At 56.0% G+C, this 14939-nt stretch overlaps 1 protein-coding gene across 1 annotated transcript in view; it reads right to left on the reverse strand.

The window, feature by feature from the left end:
- LOC119109222 (little elongation complex subunit 2) overlaps positions 1 to 14331 on the reverse strand; it is a 111227-nt gene extending 96896 nt beyond the window's left edge. The window contains exons 1-10 of the mRNA XM_037232815.1: positions 14239 to 14331; positions 13738 to 13966; positions 11149 to 11334; positions 10662 to 10793; positions 10161 to 10443; positions 8221 to 8392; positions 7486 to 7641; positions 6311 to 6596; positions 6038 to 6085; positions 5463 to 5610 (exon numbers count right to left, since the gene is read on the reverse strand). Of these exons, the coding sequence (XP_037088710.1) occupies positions 5463 to 5610; positions 6038 to 6085; positions 6311 to 6596; positions 7486 to 7641; positions 8221 to 8392; positions 10161 to 10443; positions 10662 to 10793; positions 11149 to 11334; positions 13738 to 13966; positions 14239 to 14255 (1657 nt within the window). The 5' untranslated portion in view covers positions 14256 to 14331. The remainder of the gene's footprint in view (positions 1 to 5462; positions 5611 to 6037; positions 6086 to 6310; positions 6597 to 7485; positions 7642 to 8220; positions 8393 to 10160; positions 10444 to 10661; positions 10794 to 11148; positions 11335 to 13737; positions 13967 to 14238) is intronic.
- Between the last annotated feature and the right edge of the window lie 608 nt (positions 14332 to 14939).

Genomic DNA, 14939 nt, shown 5'->3' on the forward strand with positions numbered 1-14939 from the left:
CAACCCAGAGCGCTCCAAACTACGCATCAGACGCCGGTCGGTCGTCTCCAGGAACCGCGAGTTTGATTGTCTGGTCAGGCGCTAGTTCGTGTGGCGTAATGTCAGCGGCAACGAAGCGGCATGCCCCTGGTCATTCGCGGCACGACTGCACGCCCCTACCTACACGCTTCGAGGCTACTTAAAGGCATCATCATTTTTATTCTCCTGTTGAAAATACCTCGTCAAACGGATTTTTCACCATATGCATTTTCTTGGCGCTTCCGCTACCAAGCCGCCATCTCATTTCAAATTCCATCGTAAAAGTGAACACTTCTCTCTAATATTTTTTGAAAACACCCAGCGTGTCTCACAAGGAGCGAGCAGGATACGTTTGACCGGTCTTCATAAGGCATGCACTATGTATTTCATAAGGTACGGTAGGCTGCGTGAGGTCAATTGAGGTCTGAGCACTGAGTTTTACTTAAGCTTGCCAAATAATTATCGATTCTGCAAGTTTCAGTCGAATTATGCCATTTTAGGTCAAGTTGTATCAAATTAATCAAATCTTTACAAGCAAAATAAATAACTTTTTGTGGTCGGGCTCGACACATTTTAATCCTTAAGGGAAGTAGTTCTAATTTGACGATGTTGGTTCCATCATCAAATAGGATGAAATAAGCTGACATAAATATCGGCACACTTTTCCGTAAGAGAGACTTTTGAGTCTAGTCAGCACAATTTCTCTGTTTCCTAAACATGCTCCTCCAGACGTCCATCGTTTCATTGACGGACGCAGTTTTCTAGCACAACACGCGACACAATTGGACGTCTTTGGGCCTCTAGACGACCGAGAACGGTCGCGAGGGAAAGGGAAGGGTTCATGGGCTGACAATGCTAATTGTTCGCTAATAGAGAGGATGGTGATTTGGGGAACATTTTGAGGTCCATGCACTTTCCAGCGGCGTTACGCTGTTGCCGGGGCCCCGTGAATCCACTTGCCGGGTCAATGTGATCGTTAAGGAGCCTTCTACGCTGCCACTGATCTCTGCATTTTCTCGTATGGCCCTATGGACACGGATTGCCACCTATTATGAATTGCGTCATATAATTTCGACAGTTGGTTGTGTCTTACGGAATGGCGTCACGAATATTATACATAGGCGACCGTTCAATGCCGGCGAGTGGGGGAACGGGGGAGGGAGGGTGGACAAAACGCAGCTGACATGGTCTCTGTAGAGCACATAGGGCATGAACAAGAGAGCTCGTAGCTTCACATCCATATGTGCTGATTCTCTAAGCACTACACTGGATCTACTACAAACACTTGGGAGGGCTTCTGTGGTCCTCGTCCGGCGGGATTATGCTATTTGCGGTGATTTGCTCCCGCACGCACCAGTGCCCCCGGTCCCAGGTGCATCATCGGAGCTCGACTATCAAGCAACGATCAGGCAACGGGATAAGGTGCCTGCATGGCAAACAAACACAATTTCGGGGCAAGTCATGGTATATTGACAGGAAGCACAAAACGGAAAACGCGAACTCAAAATGAACGAAATTGAAGGCATTACTACTCCTCTTAGCCGATGCAGAGAAGACCTGTTTTCTTTGAGAAACAGCTCTTACAGACCACGCGCGGCGCTGTAGCCTTCGCGGCGGACGAGTTGGGCATCATGACCATTACGAACCTGCGAGCCATCAGGTCCCCGCAGACGCCACAAAGGAACGGGCCCGGGCCTGGGTCGCCGCGCGGCTCGGTGCGGCTCGCACGCCGGTACTCGTCACGTGACGTGGGCCCGTCGAGATCAGACTCAGCTGGCCCGGCCCCGCTCGCTGGCGAGCCAGCCCCAGGTGCATGCTCTTCACGATCCATGTACTTGTCCCCACCGCGTGGACTTTGCGGGGTCAGGCTGCGCTGAGGGGTGCAACCGTGCCCCGTGCAACCGTGCCCCGCGGAGCAACTGTGCCGTTTCATCGGTGATAGGTCTGGACCAGCAGAGCCCTGTCGGTCTGGTTGTTGGTCGTCGTGCGGTGATCGTCGCTTGTCTGCCTCTTCCCTGTGAATGCGCCGGCAGTGGCGCTGAAGATAATCACGGGACTTAAATCTGATGGAGCAAACGTAGCAGCGAAATGGCTTTTCGTTTGTGTGGGTCACCAAATGTCTTCGGATGTCTTTCTTTCTCCTAAACGGTCTACCGCATATTTCACAGACGTGCGGCTCCTCCGCCGTTGCCGTATTGCGCATATTAGTGCCAATTATGCCAATGATCGGTGCATCACCCCCTTTAACCGCGGCGGACTTTTCGTGATCGTCACCACAGGCCAACAAACGCCCGGGCGAGCCTTTGAACGGATCACCAACACCAGAAGAAACCGCTTCGACGCAGGAAATGTAGCGGGCAAACTGTAACGCCGATTGCACATTGTCGGAGTCATCTGGAGATACATTCTGAGAAGCCTCCAAGGGATCCTTTTCGGGTACCGCAGCGCCGAACACACCGAAATTACAATTGCGGTAGAAATCCTCCGCCGAATCCGAGACGCTCCAGCTTGCATTCACGGTGCTTGGCCCGTCTTCCGCTGATTGCACCAGCACCAATGTCCCGAAGCTCAGAGGTATCTCTCTTACCAGAGACATCGCCCTCGTCAGTAGTTGAAATATAAACCGAAGGACTGGCAACGCAACCGCTGGTATCACGTGGGTGTTAACGATGACACGGCTTGTCAGGAAAGATTGAAGATCGCACAACTGACAGATCCTTCTTCTCGCAGCCGCCGACCCTGTGGTAACGAGTCCTCAAATGGACTCGAATCGATCTGAATGAGCGGGACAAATGCCGTCGGGCCCTGCCTACCCAACGTATCTACTGCCCGTCGGCCAACAACTGCACAAAAATCAGCCGAACGCTCCCAGTCGCGTGCGTGCGAGTGTCGGAAGGGTACCTCCGCTAAGGAGATCATAAAGTTAGCTTCGCCGTGCACAAATACAGCGGACACATCCAAATGCAAGATGCCCGCAGCCTGACGACACGAAGAGCGTCGTAACTTTGGGACTGTTTTCGAAGGCACAGGCCGCGGAGCATCCCTCTTCCACATTGCAAGTAAATTAGAGGATGCAGGACCCATTCGATTGCCGCAGACGCTTCGTCTTGCAGCGAAGTGGCCCGCTATCTTACAAGCCAAGGCACGCGCCAATGCAACCAGGCCACGCCATTTCCAAAGTGGCTCAAGGCAGCTCGATGACAGCCTTCCGTACAAGATTTCGCATCGAACGTCGATATATTAAATCCAGTCATGCACCCATAAGGGACAGGTCACGTTCGCGCAGCACGCCATTTGACCCCTCGGCTTCAATACAATCAGCTGGAACAGGAAAACAGGGCCATGGTTTTTACGACGATGTTGTTTATTTTCTTAGAAGGCGATGGCTATCGTTGTGCTTGAGATGAATAACACGATCGATGGTATGCACAGTCAAATGCACGCAATGCGGCGTGCTACATGCTGTACATGTGCAAGAGCTTCTTTGATCTACACCGGCAACTGAGGCAAACTCGCCGCACATATGTTACATCATACAGCACCCATCGACGATCCACTGTCTGTGGAATATGTGGTAACAGAGCTCATTGTCATTATCATCACTGAGCAGTTAGCACGATCTTTAATATCAGTATCACAGAACCCATCCATGACCATCCTCCACCGACTGTAGCTGGCCGTAGCTTTCAGTCGAGCCGTTGGACCGAACTCGATGGTGTTGGAATCGCCTCTAAGCGACCCATCATGTTGTTTTCTCGCTTTGCCTTGGCTTTTTGTCCTTTCTGTCGCCCTTCTCCTCCCTTGGTTCATCACTTTGCTTTTTTGCTTTGCCTGGATTCTTTTTCTTCTTCCTCGTCTTTCCCCTCTCCTTCATTTTTGCCCAGTACTCCTTCCATCCCGCCTCACCTACGCCTGGCGACGGAGAAAATGGCAATGTTGGAACGATATACCCATCAGTTCCGAGTGCGAGCCCATACGAAACGCCACACAAACAGCAGAATCAGGCCCGCGACAATCTCAGCCCAAGAAAATCCTCCCCGCGACTGTGAAACACCTCCCGTCCACCCCGCATCCAGCTCACACAGCCCTGATGCCGCTCTTGTGCGGCGCACCACCCCGCCCATCTTCCCGCCAGGGTGAGAGGCAGACGACGCCATATAGTCTCAGGAGCTGAGTGTGCTGGAAAGCCCCACTGACTTCGGAGGTCACCCAACCACCAGCGTCAGTGCGCGGATGCCAACCGTGGCGGCTCGACCGCACTCCACACATACTGCGGCGGCGGTGGCTCGGCAGACCCGCACCTGGACGCATGCCGTAGTCGAAAGTGGCCGGTACGCGGCCGAAGGTTATGTTGTACGGCGTCAGCACGGACGGGTCGATGCTGATGCTCGGAGGCGCCGACAGCCGCACCTCTCGCGGCGCGTCCGAGAAGCTCGAGTGCAAGTCGGTGCCGCCAGGGCCGGCGTCGGCGCGAGCCAGCCGGGCGAAGGCGCCGGCGCGGGCGTCGTGTGACAGCAGGTACTGGCCTGGCTCGAGGTCACCCAGCTCCCGCAGCAGCGACTCCAGCACCTGAGAGGGACGCGGGCCGACGCTGACGACAGGCACAGGATCGCACCCGGACAGGGGCGCATCAAGCAGAGCAGGACGACTACCGCCAGTGACACCGGACAAGACGCAGATCACCCGCAGCTACTCGATCTCAGGCAGGAGAGCGATATCAGCAACAGCAATTAATGGGGAGGGGGGGGGGGGGGGGGCAGATGGGGCAAGGGGTCACCAGCGGTTGACACCCGACACGAGAACAGCTAACAACAGGCAGACACTAATACAAGCCGGCAAAAACCGACGTCAACCAAGGCGGTCACAAACCGGAATCAGTACCGAGCATACCAGCACCAACCAATGTAACGCAACGACCGACTCCTCGCACAAGTCGTGCCCAGCTCGGAGAGCTGATTGGCTACGCTGCTACGGCCAGCATGAGAGAGTTGTGCTCCAGCCCCAACTAGGCGCTGTTAACATCAAACCCTGTAGCTGAACGCCCCAACGACAGAGTTGACTGCGCAGGCACGCTGGAAAAACCAACGACGACCCAGCAGAAGACACCAACCTGAAGACCGTACTGTGGCCGGAATCCCGTGTCATACTTGATAAGCTCGTCGGTCAGCTGTTTGAGGGTCCTCTCCTCTGGAGTGATCACAATCAGACTGACAGGATCCAAGTGCACTGGCGATGACCGAGGCCAGGTCAGGACGGTCGCCGACTTCAACATGCTCCCACACATGACGGGCCAATGCCATGCTTGCGCGAGCCAGGGATACCTCGCATCACTTCGGCACATAATACACGTCCCGCTCGCACAAAACGAGAGGAAGCCAGCGAGCGACAGCAGGAAGCGGAGGGCGCCGCCGGACGACCCTGGCGAGCTGCGGTGCCGCGCCTACCTCGGAGCACGCGGCTGTCAGGCCGCACCAGGCAGTCCAGCCACTGGCGGATCAGCTCGGCCCGGCTCATCTTCTCGACGCCGTAGCCGGGCTGGTAGGCGGGCTTGGCGTGCACCGTGTAGCGGATCAGGCCGACCAGCGGGTTATCCTGGCGGCATGGACACACCGGTCACAGCCTGGTCGACGCCGCAGCGCACGCCACGCGGCCAGTCCGCGCACGCACCGCCGCCGGCCCCGTCACCAACAGGGGCACAGTCTCGCTGTTACCTCAGTCGCTGCCAGTCGGACACGGGTCGTTCGCGAGTCGGCACGCCGCTGGGACACACACCCCATTAATCGCCTACTAGACTCTCGCATCGACCGACTGGAACCTTAGAAGCCCTCACATGCCCATGAGGACATGATCCTCGCCCGTACTTCTACACATGGTAACACGATCTCCTGGGGCGTTTTCGTGAAGTGCGTCGCACTTCTTCAGACGATGCACACCAACAAAGTCCACGTGACCGCTCCCTAAGCACCACAGTTCGATCATCGCCGCCGACCGACCAGTACGCGACGCGCGCATGACGCACCCGCATGCCGTGTGTGGCCGTGCGCAGCAGCAGCTGGTGGCGGCCCAGCTGCCAGGCCCGGTACTCGACGTTCAGACCAGGCGGCGGCCGGCGGAAGGCTGGGTCGGCGCCGTCGCCGCGGCGCGCCTCCGCCCCTGGGCCTGACTCCGGCGCCGCGGCGGCCGCCGAGGCTGCGGCGGCGGCGGCTGCCGGCTGTTCCTCGCCTCCTTCCGGAGAGAGGGCGGACTCCTCCGCCTCGACCTCCGCACTGCGGGCGGGCCCGTCCGACCCCGCCTCCGTCTCCGGCTCTGGCTCCAGCTCCAGCTCCAGCTCCGGCTCCGGGTCCTCGCAGTCGATGCGCAGCTGCTCATCGTCCGAGTCGACCGACATGTCATCGCAGGAGCCGGCGTCGGCCGGCTGCACACCGGCCGTCGACTCGGGGGACGGACAGGCCGGCGAACTGACGCTCTCATCCTCCTCTTCCTCCTCCTCCTCCTCCAGCGATGGAGACGGCTGGGACTGTTGCTTCCCTTTCCCCTTCTTCTTTGACTTTGCAGATTTCTTGCCGGGTTTGCAAAATCTGACAGCAACAGCGTCGTCAATGAGAACATCATGTTAGAGGGAGTGTTCCACATTTGTGCGGGACTTTGAGCTGAAATGGCCGTCTTGAAGATCATTCGGTGCAGTTTGCAGCCTTGCCCTTCTTAAGACCTAAAGCCCTTTAATTTCTCATCTACACGCCTGCAAACATGTGCAACTTGTTTGGGGGAGACCACTTCAAGGTCATCAAGGCACCCATGGCCTCATAATAACATCATTCAACTCTTGTCATTGCATTAGCCATGCGGCGATGAAGGCCAAGAAAAATATCATTGTCAAGTCGTTCATATCTGGCGCTCGTGAGCACGATTCCGGATATAACGTCCGTCAAATGGTTTTCAATCAATGTTGTGCGAGGTACGATGACGCAATCAAACGATGACATAGTAAGCATTGTATTTACTTAACAGAGAAACTGCGTTGTCTAGAGCAGATTTTTACACTTCAAAATATAATAATAGTAAGTAAGCTTATTTCGTTGTCTCGTTTCGCTTCGTTACATCTGATGCTTGCTTCAATATCTTCAGATGTGGAACGTTCGTTTCAACGACGTGCTAATGCCGGTGATTAATCATGGACATCAGATGTGGTTTTAAGAAATGAAATTCCATAAAAGTAATGCAAATGCACTGCTTTTTTCGAATGAACAATACTATGACTAGACATCCCAGATTCAAATAGAATGTTCCATCAAGCTCAAAACTGAAGCCATCATGGGCGAAATCACGCCACCAACCAACGCTCTCAGCAAATCCACACAAGCTTCGCCCTGCAACTCATGCCCTCCCCTCCAAAAGACATGCAAAGCCTGCCCCTGCCTCCCTGCCCGTGGCCGGGCTGACGGTGGTCCGGCCAGCCGGGTGACTCACCTCCTCCTGTCCTGCTGCGGCTGGATGCTATAGTCGACCGGGCCGTCCGGACGCCGCTTGCAGACCAGCAGGCGCACGGTGCGCTTGTGCGCGCGCGCGTTCCGCTCCATGTTGGTGAGACTGCGCGGCGGCAGTGGCTTGTCCAGGAGCACCAGGCTGGCGGCACAGCGGCGAGGTCAGTCACGTCTGGGGTTACGGGCGGACCGCGGGGCGGGGCGGGGCGGGGCGGGGCGGGGCGAGGCAGGGGCAGGGGCAGGGGCAGGGGCAGGGGCAGGGGCAGGGGCAGGGGCAGGGGCAGGGCCCGGGCCAGGGCAGGACATGGGCATGGGCAGAGGCAGGAGTGGGGCCAGGACAGGGGCAGGGACGGGGCAAGGGCAGGACAGGGGCAGGGGCACGGTTGCGCAACGGTCTGTCGCCAGGATACAGGCGACCGCGACAATACACATGGCGCAGAGCCAGCCCAGAGCTATGTAGGGTTCATGGACGCAGTGACAAATGGCGCACCAGCATCTCTTCAACATCTCACATACTGAGAACGTGTAAACACTAACATTAACACAACACGAACTCCAACGAAGCTGGCAACAAAAAGATTAAAAAAGCTCGACAAAGGTGCCCACAGAGACAATGGCGCCGATCCAACGACAGAGCGGACGAGACCGGGGCGGTGACCACCACGCCAGCGGCCGGCTACCGGAGGGCGCCGGCACCAGCGGCGCCGCGCCGCCCACTGACCGACGCGTGCGGCCCGGCTGGCGGCACGCCACGTCGCGCACCGTGACGGGCACGTCCCACTGACGCTCCCAGGGCGCGCCGTTGTCTAGCAGCGTCTTCAGCACGGACGGCGTGGCCACGAAGCCGAAGTCGAGCGCCGTGGCCAGGCGGGTCACGTTGGGGTCGGCGCTGACTGCGGCAGGAGGCGCCGCGCGTCAGTCGGCGGTCGGGGGCAGGAGGCGCCGCGCGTCAGTGGGCGGTTGGGGACAGGTGGCATCACACGTCAGTCGGCGGTCGGGGGCAGGTGGCGCCGCGCGTCAGTCGGCGGTCGGGGACAGGTGGCATCACACGTCAGTCGGCGGTCGGGGGCAGGTGGCACCGCGCGTCAGTCGGCGGTCGGGGGCAGGTGGCGCCGCGCGTCAGTCGGCGGTCGGGGACAGGTGGCGCCGCGCGTCAGTCGGCGGCCGGGGGCAGGTGGCGCCGCGCGTCAGTCGGCGGTCGGGGACAGGTGGCGCCGCGCGTCAGTCGGCGGTCGGGGGCAGGTGGCGCCACGCGTCAGTTGACGGTCGGGGACAGGTGGCGCCGCGCGTCAGTCGGCGGCCGGGGGCAGGCGGCGGCGCGCGTCAGTCGGCGGTCGGGGGCAGGTGGCGCCGCGCGTCAGTCGGCGGTCGGAGGGTCGGCGGTCGGGGGCAGGTGGCGCCGCGCGTCAGTCGGCGGTCGGGGGCAGGTGGCGCCGCGCGTCAGTCGGCGGTCGGGGACAGGTGGCGCCGCGCGTCAGTCGGCGGTCGGGGGCAGGTGGCGCCGCGCGTCAGTCGGCGGTCGGGGGCAGGTGGCGCCGCGCGTCAGTCGGCGGTCGGGGGCAGGTAGCGCCGCGCGTCAGTTGACGGTCGGGGGCAGGTGGCGCCGCGCATCAGTCGGCGGTCGGATGCAGGAGGCGCCGCGCGTCAGTCGGCGGTCGGGGGCAGGTGGCGCCGCGCGTGAGTCGGCGGTCGGAGGGTCGGCGGTCGGGGGCAGGTGGCGCCGCGCGTCAGTTGACGGTCGGGGGCAGGTGGCGACGCGCATCAGTCGGCGGTCGGATGCAGGAAGCGCCGCGCGTCAGTCGGTGGTCGCGGGCAAGAGCCGCCGCGCGTCAGTCGGGGGCAGGTGGCGCCGCGCATCAGTCGGCGGCCAGAGGCAGGCGGCGCAGGCCGCGACGGAGGCATCGCCGACCAGAGCGCACCAGCCAGCAGGCCGGCAGCATGAGTTAGGCGGCATCAGGCGGCTACATACGCCAGACGGGAACACGCTGCTGGTCCCACCGAATCGGAACTGTATTTCAGGATTCGGGAATTAAGAAGACCTACGAGTAGTGCGGCAAGACCGCGGTCATCTACGGAGGCCTGCGCGAACGAGCCCTCCACACACACGCAAACGCTCTTCTTCGGGGTTTGCGCGAGCGCTTGGGGGCTAGCCCAGAGTACGGTCGACCTAACCTAGCAGCTGTGGTCAGGCAGGTGCGAGCAACGGTGGAGCCGTCGGCCGATGGCCGACGACCGCGGCACACCCGCTGGGACGGGCAGCTCTGGGGATCGACGAAGAAGCGATGTGAGGAGCGGCGCGGACCCGTTAGCCTTGTGCTGGAATCAATATGGAGTGACACCTTGAGCTTCTGGTTTTCTGGCATTGAGTTCAGAGTTCTTATGCTGACAGCTACCGACCCTCAATACACCACGAGGTACTGCTTCAACGACGTTATCCAGCAAAGATGGATGGTATTACCAATACTTAACTTTTCCAGATGGGCTTATGATGGGTCATGATCATAAGCACATATAACCAATATTTGATCCATAATGTTGTTGAACCAGCACCTCCTGGAATACCGGACGCTTAGAGCAATCAGCAAAATAACCCGATACTCTGCATTAGCAGTATGCATGCGAGATCCATGCGTACAGACAACTGTGGCCGACGCCAATTACCTGGGTCTTTGTACAGAAAAGTACCATCCCGGGGCTTCCATCCATCGGTTCGCGTCTTCGGGTAGCATTGGGAAGATGGGAAGAACTGCTCCAAGAACACGCACTGCTTTTTGAGATCCGTGTAGTAGGTCATGTCGGGTATGACACACACGGGCACCTCGCCCAACTCTAGCGGCTCGCCCAGATGACTGAAGTTCGGCGGTTCGCCGGCAGGTGGCGCCAGCGGCAGCATGCCGATCTGCCTGTAGTGGCCTGGGTACTCCCTGACGCGCTGGAGCTTCGTCTGGCGGTTGGGGTGAAGCACATCAGTTGACCTCACCAGCCAGTTCGCCAAATGCCGACCAAAACACGTGCTATGCTGTTATACAATGCCCCGCACAAAAGCCAGTTCTCCGAGCATGCCCCTCTGACTACTGCCAAAACTTCCACAGAGCCGCCACTTCAAAGGCAACCTCCGCGCGTCCGTCCAGTCCAGTGGGCAGCACCCGGGATATGACTCACCCTCATGGCCTTCTCCACATAGCGCCGGATGGGGACGTGCGTGAAGTTGTAGCGGCCCAGTTGGGTGGCGTTCACCTCCCTTGTGAATGTGAAGAACTCATCTTGCTCCTGACGCATCTCCTCAATGAATCCCTGACGAGGTGCAGAACAACAAAGTCTCAGTAACTTAGATGTCACTGCCGGGTACGAATGACACGCAATGATGATATCCCATGAGGAACATGCTAACAGAGCTGGCGGAGTGCAAGATGACACTGGTAATTACCAGCCCACCAAGAATGGAATACGTTTACGACACGTTAGTAGCTCCACCCCTCCAGATGAAAACGGCTCATTAGTATCCTTCATGTGATCGCTTTTGCAGACGATCGCACCCTATACCAAACGTACACCTGCGCCCAGCATCATAATCATGTGAGCCCACGACCAAGCCAAAGGCTGGCTGCCAGCGGAGAGCGGCCGCCACTCTCGCCGTAGAGAGCCGCACCACGAGTTTCTGCACGTCTTGCGCCTCCGCCGGCGGCGGGTTGGTCGGAACGCCAGTGGCCCAGTAGCGCAGCATCATGTCCACGACAAACCGCTGTTGCGTCTTCGACCAGTGCGAATAGCGCGGGTACGGCACCGGCCGCTTGAACTTCGCCACCCACAGCTTCGCCTCGCGCACGCCGGCCACCTGGCGGCAGATAGAAAAAACCGTACGTCTAGCGCCCGCCGGTAAGTGGCCGCCCGAAGGCGGGTCGGCGGCACCGCCGGCGCGTGCAACCCGCCGGCAATCGGCCGGCGGGCAACCGGCGGTCTGTAGCTCGGACAGTAGGTGTAACTTGGCTACCAGGGAGGTGGAAGTAAGCGGCACCACAACCAATGAGAAACTAGCGGTACTAACGTATTAACAGCAATAGTACTAACATTGACGCCAGCACAAACGTGTACTACGTGTCCAAACATCTTGGCATGCCACATGGCTAGTCAGTTGCAACCCGTGGTAATGATCTGACGGCGTAGTATTTTGGAAACAGTATGTCGTACATCCCTTTTGATTATGCAAAAAAGACGGTCGCTTTTCGTTTACATATCAGACTGTCGAGCAAGAAATTCACGATGCCCTGTTGTTCTTGTAACTGCGCTTACGGAAGTGCGTAATGTGTCATCAGCATTTTATTGATACTAACCCTCTTCTCAGCCAAAACAGCCAACCATGCAGAGCTAAGAATGTAATATCACTCCAGCATTGACTTCAATATTTCCTTAGTGTGTCGTAGTCGTCTTGCAGTAGACATAACTACAAGAAGGCATCCGGCCAACAAGGAGACACAAGAGCTCCTCGAGGTTGGCCTACCTCAGGTTTCGCACACACCCTCAAAACTAGTTACCGGGCCTACACAAATTTAGCTATAAATACGATCCTTAGACCGACAGAGCTTGTGCAAACGGTTTTTGAATATTGCTTCAGGGGGACTTCCCGCAACTTCGCTTGTCAGTTCATTCCGATGGTTCACTACTCTTTAACTAAATGACACCTGCCTCTTCATAGTTATACTCCAACCTTTTGCTAGATGAAACTGGTTTCCTCTATGTCTCGGCATAATTTCCAGTGCTCCATGTAGATCTACCTTGACCCACAGATTTCTAGTGCTCCATGTAGATCTACCCTACAGCGCCCAATCAGCGGTGCAGCTCTGTTTATTGAACTGAGCAAAGCGTCAATGCTGAAGCCAAACTGGACGAGCGTGCCGCTACGCAAAACGTGCAAAGGTGAGAACTAGATTTCGGCCGTCAGAATCGTCAGAAGAAACCACACCTTTCGCAGCGTTGACCTAGAGCGGGTTTGTAGGCTGAAGTTGGTTGCCCACACATGCCTGGTAACATGGTGCTATGTACGGGCACGAGACCTCCGCACAATGAGACTGTGGGGGGCAGCAGCAGGCAGCTAGCGCTGCCATGAGCTCGCTAGGTACGGGCACAAGATCTCCACACAATCAGAATGTGGGTGGCAGCAGCAGGCAGGTAGTGTTGCCATGAACTCTAGATAGATCCAGTTCGATATTGCATCTTTCTGGCCACGCTTCTCACTAAATGAGGACTCATTTTGATGTTCTAAAGGAGACGTGGTGCAATGTGGTGAGCTCCACATGGTGGATTGTGGGTATTGCTAACACACAAAGCCAAAAATTGAACTACTTTGACAAGTGCAAGGTGTGGGTGGACATACTACATTAGGACAAAACAACCAAAATTTGTATGTGTCAAACCCATTTCACACCCTATGACAGAACAATAACTTCTGTAGGGAATGAGTGGGCCAATTCAAACATAATTATATATGAAGTGATGTACAACTGCCAGCAGTACAAGGGTAAACCATGCTGACTAAGGGGTGGATCAGTGTCAGTCCAGTTGGAGAGCACCCAGCAGGAACAAGCTGGCTGAGGGATGACACCTTCTGCTAATTCAGGATATGACAGGGTGTCCACAGTGGTAAAAGAATTGTGTGAGTGGACAATTTAGCAGTTAAAACTTTACTGGATATAAGCCAGCTAAACTACATTGGATGCATGAGAAACATGTTACACACTACCCAAGCAGTCAAAACACCTGGAAGTGCTCAAACAACCAGGAATCCAAAATCTGTGAGGAGGCTGGTAATGCATAAAGTCACAGGCTACATGGCAAAAGGTTGCTTGGTACACATAATCATCAGCAAAAGATTGTACCAGAAACTCTGGTCTGCAGGTGCTGCAAGCCATTAGAAGGAATAGCAGCAATATCCATTATTGTGAAACTCAGTCTCAAACACAAAACAAGTTGAGGCAGCTCATGTGACTAAATTCACATTGTAAACAATGGATACACGATAACATGATCATGTGATGAAAATCAAATAAGCTCACAAAAGAGACATGTGCTACATCAAGAACTCATGAGCCCACTTTATCTTCTTGCTTGGCTGGTTGCAAATGGGGTGATGCTTATGAACAGGGGCTCAGCTAGGGGTGAAAAATGTTCTGGTGCAGTTTAACTTCATAAAATGTTGCATATGTCTCAATGATGCAGACATCACCAGCAGTGCACTACCAACCTTCTGGTTCAGATCCTGGACATCCTTCTGCTGCCTCAGCTCCTCCTCTCGCACGGTGTCCCATTGCCGGCCCACCTCTGCGATCTGTTCGTCATACATGGGCATGCCCTCCTCGATGTCCGAGCCGTCCCAATGCTCTGCTCCCGACAGCAGCCGGTGCACGTGCGACTGCCCCTCCAGGTCATCCTCGTGCAGAAACGCGCCACGGTACCGCAGTATCTTGTTGTGCCTACGGAATTAGCATTCAGCTTGCTTACAATGCATGTACTTTAAATATTCCTCTTTTATTACTATACATGGTGCCTGACGTCTTAAAACCGTCAGTTGACAATATAACATTGCATTGCAAGGTGCCGATGCAAACTGTGACCCCACTCTACACAAATCGATAACTGGATTGAACCGCTGACAGTATGCCATGCTACCCAAGACATACCCTAATAATAAACATACCCCACGTGCCCCGGTAACAAAACACAAAATGAGTGGAAATGCACTTACCAGTTCAGTTCAGCCATCGCTTCCTAATACCGCTTGGTATCTGAAACAGAATGGCACTCACATCCCATGCGCAAAACCAACACAACAGCCCAATTCCCAATACACCGTGACTACAAGGCCGCGTGTACCACCAACATGCGCGAAACACCTTACGTATTCCCGCCGCTCACCCCCGTAGCGGAGCATCCGCGAGGCGAAGCTCAAAGCATCCGCTGTTGATGACGTCATGGGCTTCACGGAGGATGATGGAGGGTGTCGCGGTTTGGAGTAGGATTCGAAGAAGGGTTTATTGCTTGTGCATCGGGGAATGTCATAAGGTTTTTGAGGATTCAAGACCAGATCTGAAATTTATTGGTGTGAGACTACTGGAAAGAAACTTTAGTATGGTTGCGTCTCACATGCGGCCAAGAATACATCGTCATGAGAGCCGAAAGGGAAATGTATTAAGACTCCGCTTTAAAATCGAATGAACTTAACTGTGTTAAATGCTCCCAGCTTATACAGATTTATGTTTACAGAAGTCTACGACCTTTTGAAATATAATTGTAGCCAATTCAAACTGTAAAATATATTTTATGACGTCATCAACAGCTGATGCTGTTTATTATCTACCATTTCAAAAGATGCTTAACCTCAATGATTTCTTAATGTTGTGGCACGGAATGGTACGGAAGTGGAACGTCAGCCGTCTGGGGGGACGG

This window comes from Pollicipes pollicipes, unplaced genomic scaffold (genome assembly GCF_011947565.3).
Source record: "Pollicipes pollicipes isolate AB1234 unplaced genomic scaffold, Ppol_2.1 Scaffold_7231;HRSCAF=8579_pilon_pilon_pilon, whole genome shotgun sequence".
Lineage (NCBI taxonomy): Eukaryota > Metazoa > Arthropoda > Thecostraca > Pollicipedomorpha > Pollicipedidae > Pollicipes > Pollicipes pollicipes.